The sequence below is a fragment of the Branchiostoma floridae genome, chromosome 12 (genome assembly GCF_000003815.2).
Source record: "Branchiostoma floridae strain S238N-H82 chromosome 12, Bfl_VNyyK, whole genome shotgun sequence".
NCBI classification, from domain to species: Eukaryota; Metazoa; Chordata; class Leptocardii; order Amphioxiformes; family Branchiostomatidae; genus Branchiostoma; species Branchiostoma floridae.
In genome coordinates, this window is record NC_049990.1 from 21,568,539 (window position 1) to 21,581,153 (window position 12,615).

Here is a 12,615-nt window from a genome sequence, read left to right on the forward strand (position 1 = left end):
AAAGCTTTTTCCCACTTTGATGTTTTTGGATGATAAGATTAGCAATGTTAAGCAGATTCCATGATAATACTAAGTACTCCATTGTTGCGTTGTGGTTGCACTTGAACCCCTGTTGTGCTGACCTACCAAGAATGTTAGTCCTTTGACTTGTTGGACAGGTATTCAGTTAACTCGAATTTCAATTTGAATCTGACCAAGACTATACTGTAGACCAAGGTAAGATTATACATTTGCCTAGTTTCTTTGTGGTCAAAATGACCATGCTAAAGTAAGGAAAGAATAGTCTAATAGGTAAAATGGTAATCACTAGTTTATATTAGCCCTAATATTATTAATATTACAGTACAAATTAAGAAGTTAGGTCATAAAAATGTGATAGTAGTATACACAACAAAAAAATACATCATGCAGTGAATGCTATGTTCTTGTATGACCCTTTAGACTCAAAAGCTTCTTTGGATGTTTCCACAATTCAATATTTAAAGAATATCTTTAGCCAATGTAAAAAACTAATATACTGCACCCACTGCAAAGCATACATTTTCAGATAATCAAATTTGCCATGCACATTTTTTCTAACAGTGCTTGTAGAACAACATATAGATTTACGAGTGAAAGGCATGACCTTGGAAGTCCTGCCTGTCTGCGTTTACAAAATAAAAGGAAAGTTCCATGCTCTTCACCCCAACTTCAGATTCCAGTCAAGCTCACATTAGTTGCCTGGAAGTCACCCATGCATGAAAGCAGCAGACACAGTACCTTCCTCTGTTGTCTGAACTTTATAAGCAAGCAAGGATTTCAGGTCATTAAGATAAAATTGAGGCTCAGTTGACAATAAATAGACTGACTTCAATGTTCAATAGGATATCTGGTAAATCTAAGCCAAATGCATTACAAATTGATGGCAAAGTAGAAAATTGTCATGACTATCAATCAGAAATTCCACAAGATCTGATTCAAGTGGCATAAGAGTCACCACCATCTTTTTGTATTTCCATTTATCCCATAAGATTTCAGCTATTTTGTGTTGCTATCTTAAGAATGAATGCTGGACAAACCCTTATCCTAAATTAATTGAGATTGCTTTGTGCAGTCCTTGGGACAACATTGTACGTTTCAGTTTACGAGTCATTACAGTCAATAGGAAAAGGACTTAAATGAGGTCAATGGGGATCAATATCCAAACAATCAACTATGAAACAAAGTAAAATCAGTCTATTAGTAAACCCCAATGCAACCCATTTGCTTTTGATGTATTTTTCACCACAAAGTCTTTTGTAAAAATTTTAACTCACACAACTTAATGACCCCTTGAATCCCTTTAAGAGCCTTTTTGCATTCAAGACAGTTAAAGCAGTAAGTCTCTGTAGTCTTTTTATGCTCTTGGGAGATGGGTCCAATAGCAACATGCTTCGTTATGCTCTTTGGCTGGACAACAGAATGTCCTTGGGAGGAGAGCGCTAATAGCATTGATTGCTGGCAAATTAAAGTTAAAGCTCTGCTTGAATTTCACAGAGCCTTTTCTTTGAATTACTTGATAGTTTTGAACAAAATATCTGGCTACATGATGATGATGATGATAAGAATGATGTGCTACATGCTGGAGTAGAAATGTTTTATTAATTTCTTAAAGTAATTATTAAAAGTAAAATGTAATCATAGAAGATTTTAAGTTTCTAAAAGTTGTTTTGAATAGATATGTGGAGAATCCTCTAAATGAAAGAATTTATTATAAGTGCTTTATGTAGAACAATGGTCCCCAGATTCACAGGAAACCAGAAGAAAACTTAGCAAAAGAAACCAGGCTGCAAAATGTTGGATTTTGAAAGCCAGCCTTTTTATCTTTGATTGACAGTTGTTTGTTTTCCATGTGCGTCGCCAGGGTGACCTTGCAGATGGGCGTGTCCTGTGCGGGATGATGCACCAGCTGGGCGGGGCCTGTCCGAGCTACCACAGCCTCAGTCCACAGGAGGCTAGTGACAACATTGCACAAGGTACGTATTTGGGGAGCAACTCGGTTGAAAGGGGCAAGGGTGACAGATGTACGCCCCTAGCCATAACACAAACTACATGCCCTATGTTAAGGCTCTAAGGGGTAAGGGTTAGGGTTACAGTTAGGGTTTGGGTTTATGGTTACGATTAGGGTTAGGGTTAGGGTTAGGGTTTGGGTTAGGGTTAGTGCGTGCCAGATGGCAAGAATAAATAGGCATCACTGTGAAACTACAGAATGTATCTTCGACCATATAACTTGTTCTTCGGTAAATCCATACTGTTATAGCTTGATAACACATCATTCAAATGTACATATTGCAACATGTGGTGATTGCAAGCTTGCAAAGGTTCAAATTTGCCTTCAGAAAAGTAGTATACTATAGATATTTCAGTTTTGTGTTCCTTCTTTAAAAAAACAAGCACACTAGATATTTGGGCAACTAAATTATACACTAATGCCTTGCAAGTCTTTGGAAATATGGTCACATGGCTTAATTCAACCAGGTGATCCCAAAAGATGATATAGCGGTAACAGGTAAGGACAAGACAGGTGTAACAATAGTTTTTTTCCTGATGGAAATGTCTTTGTTTGAATCAGAAGCTATCTTTTGTATTTGTGGTGTCCCATGTGGCTAGATTCATAGTTTTGCTTCTTGTAAAATAATCATGAATTTGAAATATTAATGCTGAATATAACAATTGTATTGTGTATAAGAATTTATCGTTAGTGTGAAAATTTATTTCACAACAACAGATATGCCTTTGTAAAACATGACAAGGTCAACATGATGCAGGAATGTCAAAGAAGGCCATTGAAATCCATGCCAAAGTTGTTGTTATGTGTGTTCACCTTCCAAGTGTGTAATGAGTTTTTGTTGAAAGTCCACAGACCATGTCCTTACCAAAAAAAAATATCAATCGTGGGGACAAATAGTGTATCTAAAGCAAGGTTATGTCAGGTTATACAATTGCACAGAAAAATTATTAATTCACAAGCCCTTCAGCTATAAATCACAAAAACGGTAATCAATTTGGAGATGAATAAATGATTTGATAAATTGAAATGCAGTTAACAGTAAAACTATCACATGCTTTTGTCCTATTGACATGGAAAAAAAAAACCAGAGCCAAAACTGTCTTACTCAACATTGTGATATGTATGCAACACCAAGTTGAAAGTGTTCTTATGACTTAATATATCAAAGAAAGTTGTTTTATTTCAATGAAAAATGCTTTGTTACAGTTACTTTGCCATGATTGGAAATGCTCATGCTAAATATCTTAAAGTTTACAATATTATTGTCTTTTGTCCACAGTAACGTCCACAGTTGCAATTGATATTGTTGATGATATTGTGCTTAATTTTTCCTCAAATCTGATGATCATAATTCATCAAGATATGGAAAATAAAGAATTATTCAGTTTCAAGACGAGCAAAGATGCTGTCCAAGGCATATGCATAATTAACTCACAGAAATCTATCTATTAATCATGAACACTTCTTCACCAATTGATTGATGATTTATCAAGTTGATAAATGGCAATGCAGCTTTTCAGAATGATGCAAATGCCTCCCCAGCAATTTTGTTGTCAGAATCTGTAATTTTGCACAAAGAAAGGATATCCCCCGTGATTTCCAAAGGTCCTTCCAAATTACTCCCACCCCCAGCTCTCATGATCTTTTAATTTCCCGATAACATGCAAGCATTGTACCCACATAACGTATAGCCTGTCAGTCGAAATTTAGGGCGCTAACAGCGCATCCCATTGGTTGTCATGGTCTCCAGAGTATTCCGCTTTGCACGACACAGGTTTGAAATAATGAACAAACACACCTGCTGGGCAGAAATTGTAAGAAATAGGACACATCAAGAGGATGTATTTGATTGTAATAGCTGTGATGAGAAGTATTAAGTAGCTGATTGTCTGAGTGTGTCTTTGTGTTAGTGGGGATATCCTTTTTGAAACTTGGACCTGGTGAAGGTACTGTATCTTTTGCAAAATCTTTGCTCTGCATACAAGCTCCTGTGTAAAAGATTTTAGTCTTTGAGAGGTTTGATAGGCAAAATTAATTGATCCTGAAAATTTGTCTGGTATATTTGATTATTACTGTGATATCCCTGTCGTGAGCATTTACATTGTGTGAAGGCTGTGTGTTTATCAACATTATGCTTTTTTGCATTCATTTATTCTAACCCTGAATATTTTATGTTTATTGTAACATGGTATTCTGATGGAATAAGAAAGTAAAAATTTGTATTCTGTTTATCTTCAGCACTGAATTGGGGAAACAGCCTTGGTGTCACACCAACGTTCACTGCAGAGGAAGTCACCAGTGGCCAGGTGCCATCGCTTGCCATCATGTCGTACATCGCGCAAGTCCAGGCCAAGGCTGATCCCGAGGGCAGACTGATCCGCCGCCGTAGCTCGGGCTTTCACGACGAAAACAACTTGTTAGACACTGAAGTTCTGACCCAACCAGAGCTGCAATCCTCGACTACAGTAGAAGTACAACAGTCGATGCAAGCTGAGCCTAATGTTGCCTTTACACCCAGCCATGCAGAGGAGCCAGTCCGAGGCAGACCAGACTTCACTTTCCCCCCACCCCCATCCTCCCCACCACCTGTAGTTGCAGAGTCAACGACATTCTTCGTTCCCCCATCCCCGCCTGCATCTGATAATGACCCGGCAGAAACACAGGAAACTGCAAGGTATGAACCATTCACTGACATGGGTTGGTTAGACTCTTTATCATTCAAATTCACAACTGACAAGAAAAATGATGACAAAGCAGGTGCTACACACCTTTACAAGTTGTCATTCCAAATTATGGTGCAATTAATAACATTTATTCACTTATTAATAGGTTTAGCTTTGCTTCACATGATGATTGTGACATTTTTCACGAGTCTACTACTTGCACAATGTAGACAATGTACTGTCATTGTATGTCCAAAATATGCTCCTTCTCACATTATGACAATGAGTTCTTATCAACTTACATATAATATATTATCTCATTGGTCTCAGTTTTTTCTATCATGTTTCAGACATAAAAAATCGTTCCTCTGTATGCTTTCAGGTACTATTCAGAAATACCATCTCCTGTCTATCAGCCTCCATCCCCTACAACCTACGTGTATGCACCCCCATCACCAAGGGAAGAGCCGACGCCTGTAGCAACCCACCAGCCTCTACCAATGAGCTGTCACCAGGAGGTTGCCATGGAGATGGTGGATGAGCCACTGATTGTGCCGGAGGTACCTGTCCAGAAGGCAACTAATCTGTTCTCTCTTCTGTTTTCTAACTTTGGTTTTGCTTTTGTGACTGGCAGCTGGAATCATGCCATTGTGTGTCCATAAAAATAACTTTTCTGAAACACAAGATGACATTTTGCTATGAAAATAACTTTGATTCTTATATAGCATTAGCATCTGGTAATTTTTAAAGAATTTCTGAGAATTTTGTAATGATCTCAACCTCATACTGGATGCAGCAAAATAAACAATAATGACTGAAATTATTGATTTGCAATTATTACACTGTGCAAAAATATGTGAACGGCACCAGCCATATTAAGCCTGTTATCGGAAGACAAATCAAGCATTTTTTTCCTTCCTGATATTCAATTTGAACTCTTTAATTAAACTTTGGATATCTAAAGATTAGCTGTCAGTCACAAGTGCTTTAACTATTGCTTGCTGGTGCTTGTTTAATTTGCAGTTTATACTTATTGCATTTATGTTATCATGACTGGTAAACTGTACCACTGACAACAATGACAATTACAACAGCCTAGTACACAATGATATAAGTTAAATAAAACTTCATAAACGTCTCATCCTTTGAATGTGGAAATACCCAGGACATGATACATGACACAACAAGAAGATAACTAATTTTCGTTTGAAGCATCTGCACAGAGTTAGATATTATTTAACTGAATTCATTATAAAACTGTATTTTTAACTGTATATTTAAACTAAAATGAAAATTTCTACATATACGCATCCACATCATTGTGCTTTTCAATGTCTATGAAGTACAAATTCATAAATTCATGATTAATGAAGAGTTGGCTTTTTATTAATCCTTAGCATCAAAATTACTTGAATGTTGGGGGTCATCTTTTTTCATTACAAGAGTTGTTACACCACACATATCATTCCACTTAACTACATACCATATACATGTAGTCATCTGCCTTCATTGCTGATAACATTTTTACCGTGCCTATACATATCAAATCCCTCACAATATTTCACAAGTTCTATTTTTTCCTGCTTACCCATGACTGCGTCACATCACATTTTAGTTTACTGCAGTTTCCCTTTGCAACATTTTTGCAACATTTTTTTGTTTGCAACATTTCCATCTTGTTCTTCACACCTCTTCAACATAATTCATGCATGTTTTTATAAACTTACCTTTAGTTAATGATACTAACCATTATTCATTCCAGTAGAAATTAATAAACCCTTATCTTACTGAATCATATTTTAGACTACCTTTCCAAACAGTTTCTTGTTTAATTAATTTACCTCGGGGTACAAGTTAAGCATACATTGTAGATGGAAATTCTGAATGTTCTTTTAGTTTGGTGTGAATTCTTTAGCTTTTCAGAACAGCTTTGCAGATTATTGTACATTTTGAATTGCAGAAGATGGTCCTTTGTCCTCCTGTAAACTTAAGAGCATACTTTTAAGCATTAGACTGAAGTAGAGTCAATGGAAGGCATTTCAGCACCATGGTGCAAAAGTTTGTGCATGGTCCCAAAATACCTTTTTTAGGTACAAAAGTCAGTACTTAATCCTATTTCTTCTGTGAAATATGCACATACAAGTTGTTGCTAAGCAATTAGTTTCATTTTGACATTAAAAAAATATATTAAACAATGTGATAAATACCTTTTGAGAAAAATGAAGGGAGTCCGCTCAACTTCAAAATCATTTATTTCTATAGAATCTACAAAAAAGAATGTAATTATTTGTTAATTTTCTGTCACAGTAATGGCAAAGAAGCAATCTGCAATCAAAGACTTAATGAAGATGATAAGTAACTTAGTACTTGGTAGACATTTTCCCCTTTATTCTTTATCATTTATCAACAGTATATCAAAACAGAGTTGATGCCATATCCTGATACAGTGCCTGCCACGTTGAAAATATAATCAAAGTCTTTTGTATGAAAAGCATTATCTTCTTTTTTGCTTGTTATGTCCCTATTACTTGATGAAGGACCAATTTGAATTCCATTCTCTTTGTCCTGACAGCCAAATCAAAGGCTGAGACACTAAATTATTTCTTCATTCTACGGACCAATATCAGGTCTCTTCCTCAGTAATCATGGTCTTGAGATTGAACCATTATTTCAAATTTGCGCAAGTTCATGAGTGTCTTTTAATGGGGGTACTATAAATACTGTTATTTTGGTCCCAGAATGTTTCACTGAATCATTTCTTCATTCTACACACCAATATCAGGTCTCTTCCTTAGTAATTACAGTATCAAGATTGAACCATTATTTCAAATTTGGGCAAGTTTTACCATCTTTAGTGGGGGTACCGTAAAAGCTGTTATTTTGGTCCCAGACTGTTATCTTGTCTAGCAGGCAGAGAGAAGATTAGTCGTCCTCATCAAGCTACCAACCAGACTCGCCATCTGTAAAACTTGCTTCGTCAATTCGTCATTGAAATTGATTTCCTCTGTTAAAGACATGCATGATGGGAGGCAGTCCCCGGAGAAACAGCTCGTAATGTGCTTGCCGCGTGTCCCATTATGTTTTCACCAAGCACTTAAGGTCTTGCCAAATCAATCACACCATCTTAAGACTCTTCCGAGCCGCCTGATCATCAAACTTAAATTGAGGAAACATCTTTGTCATATTTATCGCCATGCTGTGCAATTTTCGGGGAGACAAATTTACAAGTTAGCTGTAATTTGGGAGATCAGAAGACATTTGGTAGAGATGAGAGGAATCAATAGAGCAGGGTAGAGCAGAGAGGGAATTGTGGCGGAGCTGGGATGGGGGCTGCTCAAGGAGCTGCTAACGGTAGCGAGGTAAGCGCGGCGGCATTTTCGGGATTCTACTGCAAATTCATTTTCCTACTGCAGCGTTAGATAGGCAATATTGAAAATAAGGAAAGACTTAAGGGGCAGATTCAATCCTTGCTATGTGAAAAGCTCTCAAGATATATTTGATACACATTGATGTTTGAATGGTATTGCCAGAAGCATTGCTTTCTGTTTTGTATCATTTACATGTATTCTAAAAGTTTTGATTTCCATAGTCACAAGATGGACAACCACATAAGTCTTGATTCAGAAGTAATATATGGTATAGAATATTACCATGTATCCGTTTGGCTCTAAGGCAACATTCTGGTTTGAAACATTGATTTTTTTGCAAACTTGAGGGTACATCTACAGTTGTAGTAGGTAAACTGTAACTCAGATAAGATTGCTAGACTTGATGGCAATAACTGTCCTCAAATTGAAAGTAGACTTATAATCCTAAGCTAGTCATCATCACAAAAGAATGTTCAGCAAAGTTTATTTATATTAACTACATTGTAACAGTGACCGAAAAACAGCTGAGGTTTCAAAGTGTATTTTGGATGCCTTAAATTTCAAGCTAATCCAAGGAAACCAGAAAGATTTAAAGATTAACTTAAAGGTGATTCATGGATGCCCCACTCCTAGGGACTTTGCTTTGGCTAAATCCTTTTTAGATCCAAGGTCATCCAATACTGAGATAGATGTCATCCCAAGTTGCTCGGGTCAAATGGCCATATTTGACAAAGGTCACTATCAAGTAGAATAGTCAGGTATTCAGCTTTGATATATTGAGTTCATCGATTGCTTGCCCCAGTCTAGTACAAGCCCTATGTGTATGCGCCATTGAGTATAGGACATCAGAAGAAACCTCCATGTGCTTATAGTTGGTGTTTTATCATGTAGTATGTGGCACCAGTGTTCGCCCCCCCTCCCCGGTCGGGTGGGTATGGTGGACTGGACTTGTCGAGGGTCAGTGTCGCCGGCAACGGAGTCAACCAAGCACCAGTGGGGAAACCAGCCGACATCAGGGTCAGTCTTCATGTGTTGTTGTTATGCTTGCATGTAACTTCTATTTTTGATCAAATGATATATTCAAAATTAATGCATATTCTAAGAAAGAAATGAGAATTTAGCAATGTCTGTTGGAAATTCAAGTGCATTGACAAGTAAGGAAATTTTGAGCATGCAGGAGAAAGTGTACAGCTGTGAATTTTTGCATCATGTTTTCCTTGTCAGGTCATCCTAATCAGGTGCCACCAGACCTGAGGAAAAGTCGTTGAATACACATTTAATGCAAAACTTAAAACGTTTCATTTTTGAGGACTCGTAAAAAGGTAGATGCCATTTGCTGCAGAGAATTACTACATGTCTGTTCAAATTACTAAACATTTGTAGTCAATATACTTTCATTATTTGCAAAAAGTGATGTGCCGTCTACCTTGATTATTCCATTCCATTTTCAGGCCCAACATGGGAATTTTCTATCATTTGTAGTACATGATAAATCACATTCTGCATTTGCAATTATTGGACTCATAAACCTTCAAGTTGGTAATATGACTGTTTATCTTATAAGTAACTTATATTTCCACTCCACAGATCACCCCCACTGGTGCCGTGGGAGGAAACTTTGTGGTTGAAGCGGAAAGCCCAGGTGGCCGGAGTCATCCGGTCAGCCTCCAGAAGGAGAGAACAGGATACTTAACTGGACACTTCACTCCAGAAGAGATCGGTGAGGGCTAGACTTGGCTCCTTGATTTGGTCATACAATTCAAGATGATGCAAAAGGAAAATTCTAGAAACAAGAAGTCACCATGAAAAACGTCTCAGCAATGTTTCTTTTGAAACTGTTATAGCATTTCAAGATTGTGCACACAATTAGAATTGGAGCATGCTTTAGGTAGAAGGAAATATTAATAAGATATTCGATTATGATTCAAGAAATCCTTAGAACATATATATTTGGATCTTGATGAAAGATAGTTTTCAAGAGTGAGTCAAAAGAAACTTTTTAAGTGCTATAGATATAAACCCATGTAATGCTGAGTACAATTCTTCCAAAATACAGATTTGAAACTTGATATAAGATACTTTTATCAAAGAGTGAGTCAAAAGAACTGCAGAAATACCTATGCTGATAACAGCTAAAATGATCATAGTTTGTAGCATGCATTTTTGACTGTTCTTTAACATGTTAAACAGGCCAGTACCAGGTCAGTGTGAAGTGTGATGGACGTGACGTACCCAGCAGTCCGTTCAACTGTAATGTGTATGACCCAGACAGGGTGCGTGTCATGGGCATGAACCGGGCACTGTTGGGCAGCCTTGCTGCTTTTGGGGGTGAGTATTGGTCACAAAGTTTGAATTTTATTTTGTAAATTAGGAGAACTTCAAAATGGTTTCATGTTTTCTTAACATAAAGGGTGCTCAACATTAAGGGTGTTTGGTCTAGAACCCAAAGGTCCTGGGTTCAAATCCTCTGACATGCCAATGATGGTCACTTAGGACACTTTACAACATGACTTTCCTCAGCCTACTCAGGTGTAAGAATGGGTACCAGACTTTGGTTTGGGAGGTAAATGGCAAAGGAAGAAGAGGTTTGGGCGCTTTCCAATACTGTCAGTGTGCCAATTAGACACAGCAGATAACCACTTATTATCCTTACGGACTAAAAAATGCTATGGGACAACCTTTACCTTTAACTTTTAGGATTTCATGTTTAGAATTCAAAATTTGCACCATCAATATTAAGCAACTACTCAGAACATGTCACATGAACAATTGCTAATTGTCCTCCACAGTCGAGACAGGAACAGCTGGCGAGGGTGATATCGATGTGACTGTTCGCGGCCCCAATGGTAGGAAATGCCCAAACAAGATTCGCCCGGAAGGTGCCGGAAACTACCGCGTCACCTACTCCCCCAACGAGACTGGCTGGCACGAGGTTGAAATCGAGTTCAATGGAGATGACATCCCCGGTAAGTTCTTCTGTCCACTTGAAGAATAATTCCCAATCATCTTCATACTAAAGTATGATGTCACAAAACAATCTATCCATGTATTCTTTAGTTATTGTGCTAACAATCATTGCTCTGAGATACAAACAGCAGTCACTACAACCATGATTTAACAGAGGCAATAAGGAGGATAAAATCATCACACCTCTGTCTTCCATTGGCAATTACTAGATTATATTCCACCTACACTGACCTCTCTTATGATCACTACCCAATTTCATTTCCAAGACTCTGACCATAAAATTTAATGCTTGATAGTTCAATAACGTAGGAGATCATAGTTAAAAAGGTGTCTAGCAGACAATCAGTATTTCACTTTTATGCACTTGTCTAGCTTTTCTCTTTTATGTCACAAGGCCTTTGTAGAGTTGAATAACCCTGAGTAAATGATGTCATATGTCCATCACCATTCCAATGATTACATACTATATTATTAGATAAATGAAATGAATCTGTTTTGCCATAGGTTCCCCGTTCCGCCAGGAGGTGGTCGACTCCTGGAACGTGACAGCGGAGGGGGAGGGGCTGGGGCCAAAGGTCACGGGCAGCCAAATGCACGAGTTCTCTGTACTGGGAACTGCAGGGGGAGAACTCATGGTCAACATACAATGTGAGTATTTAGCATTTCTTCTAAACTTCATCTAATCCTAATTCTTTCAGATTTTTTAATCTCAAAGTAAAGCATCTTTTTATGACATGGAATTTAGCGTGGAAAGGTACAGTCATGTCATTGCTCTTAATATTTGGAGATTTATAAGGTACTGTAGGTATTGATCAGAATACCATGTGTTTCGAATGACTTGTTACCCGCACAGAATGCAGGTATAGTTTTCAGTAGCATGTGAGTATGTGCGTGGGGCATTTCTAGCAATACATCTCCAAAACGAATTGTGCAATTGTGATAATATTTGGTTCGTGAGTTGGTGGTGGTTTCCTGACACTCAGGTTTGATTTTGGGCTTTCTGGTATTTGAACTTGACACTGCAGGTTGAGAGAAACTGATTTGAATGATACTAAAAGCTGAAAGATGACACAGCTGACTGCTAGATACTGTAAGCTTTGTGTCCTTGCTGTCCTTTGATTTGAATTAGGCCCTTGTATTATTGTAAAGTGAGTGGATGGCATTTCAGCACCAAGGTGAGAGAGGGTTGTTCAGCACCTAAAAGACTGTTTTAGGCTTGAAAGACAGGATTTTTATCTTTTTCTTACGAACAGTGTGCACAATCAAGACATCTAGCAAATAAAATCCTTTCATACAGCAAAATACCTTATTCTCTGATTTAATATAATATATATTTTGTTTTTCTTAGATTCTCAACTACGTCAGCCCTGTGTCCTAACCCATTACCTCTAACCTTCTTTACTATACCAGACATCGTTACAGGGAACATTGAGCATACACATAGTAGCAATAGCATGGACCATTAATCTTATGTCCAGTTATCTTTTTAGTACTGAAAGTAAATGGATCTATAATGATGCCCGAGTCAGTAAGGTCCACATCAACCACATTTTATGCCATTAGCTTTTCGAGTCTTAGTCTACAAAAG

The 12,615-nt window shown here is 37.6% G+C and overlaps 1 protein-coding gene across 1 annotated transcript in view; it reads left to right on the forward strand.

Moving 5' to 3' along the window:
- The window catches only part of LOC118427565 (filamin-C-like), a gene marked incomplete in the record, with an annotated part of 99,051 nt that overhangs the window by 16,273 nt on the left and 70,163 nt on the right, over positions 1-12,615 (forward strand). Inside the window, 8 exon segments of the mRNA XM_035837403.1 lie at positions 1,883-1,994; positions 4,268-4,703; positions 5,075-5,252; positions 8,952-9,077; positions 9,648-9,780; positions 10,251-10,388; positions 10,850-11,026; positions 11,532-11,675. Coding sequence (XP_035693296.1) covers positions 1,883-1,994; positions 4,268-4,703; positions 5,075-5,252; positions 8,952-9,077; positions 9,648-9,780; positions 10,251-10,388; positions 10,850-11,026; positions 11,532-11,675 — 1,444 coding nt within the window.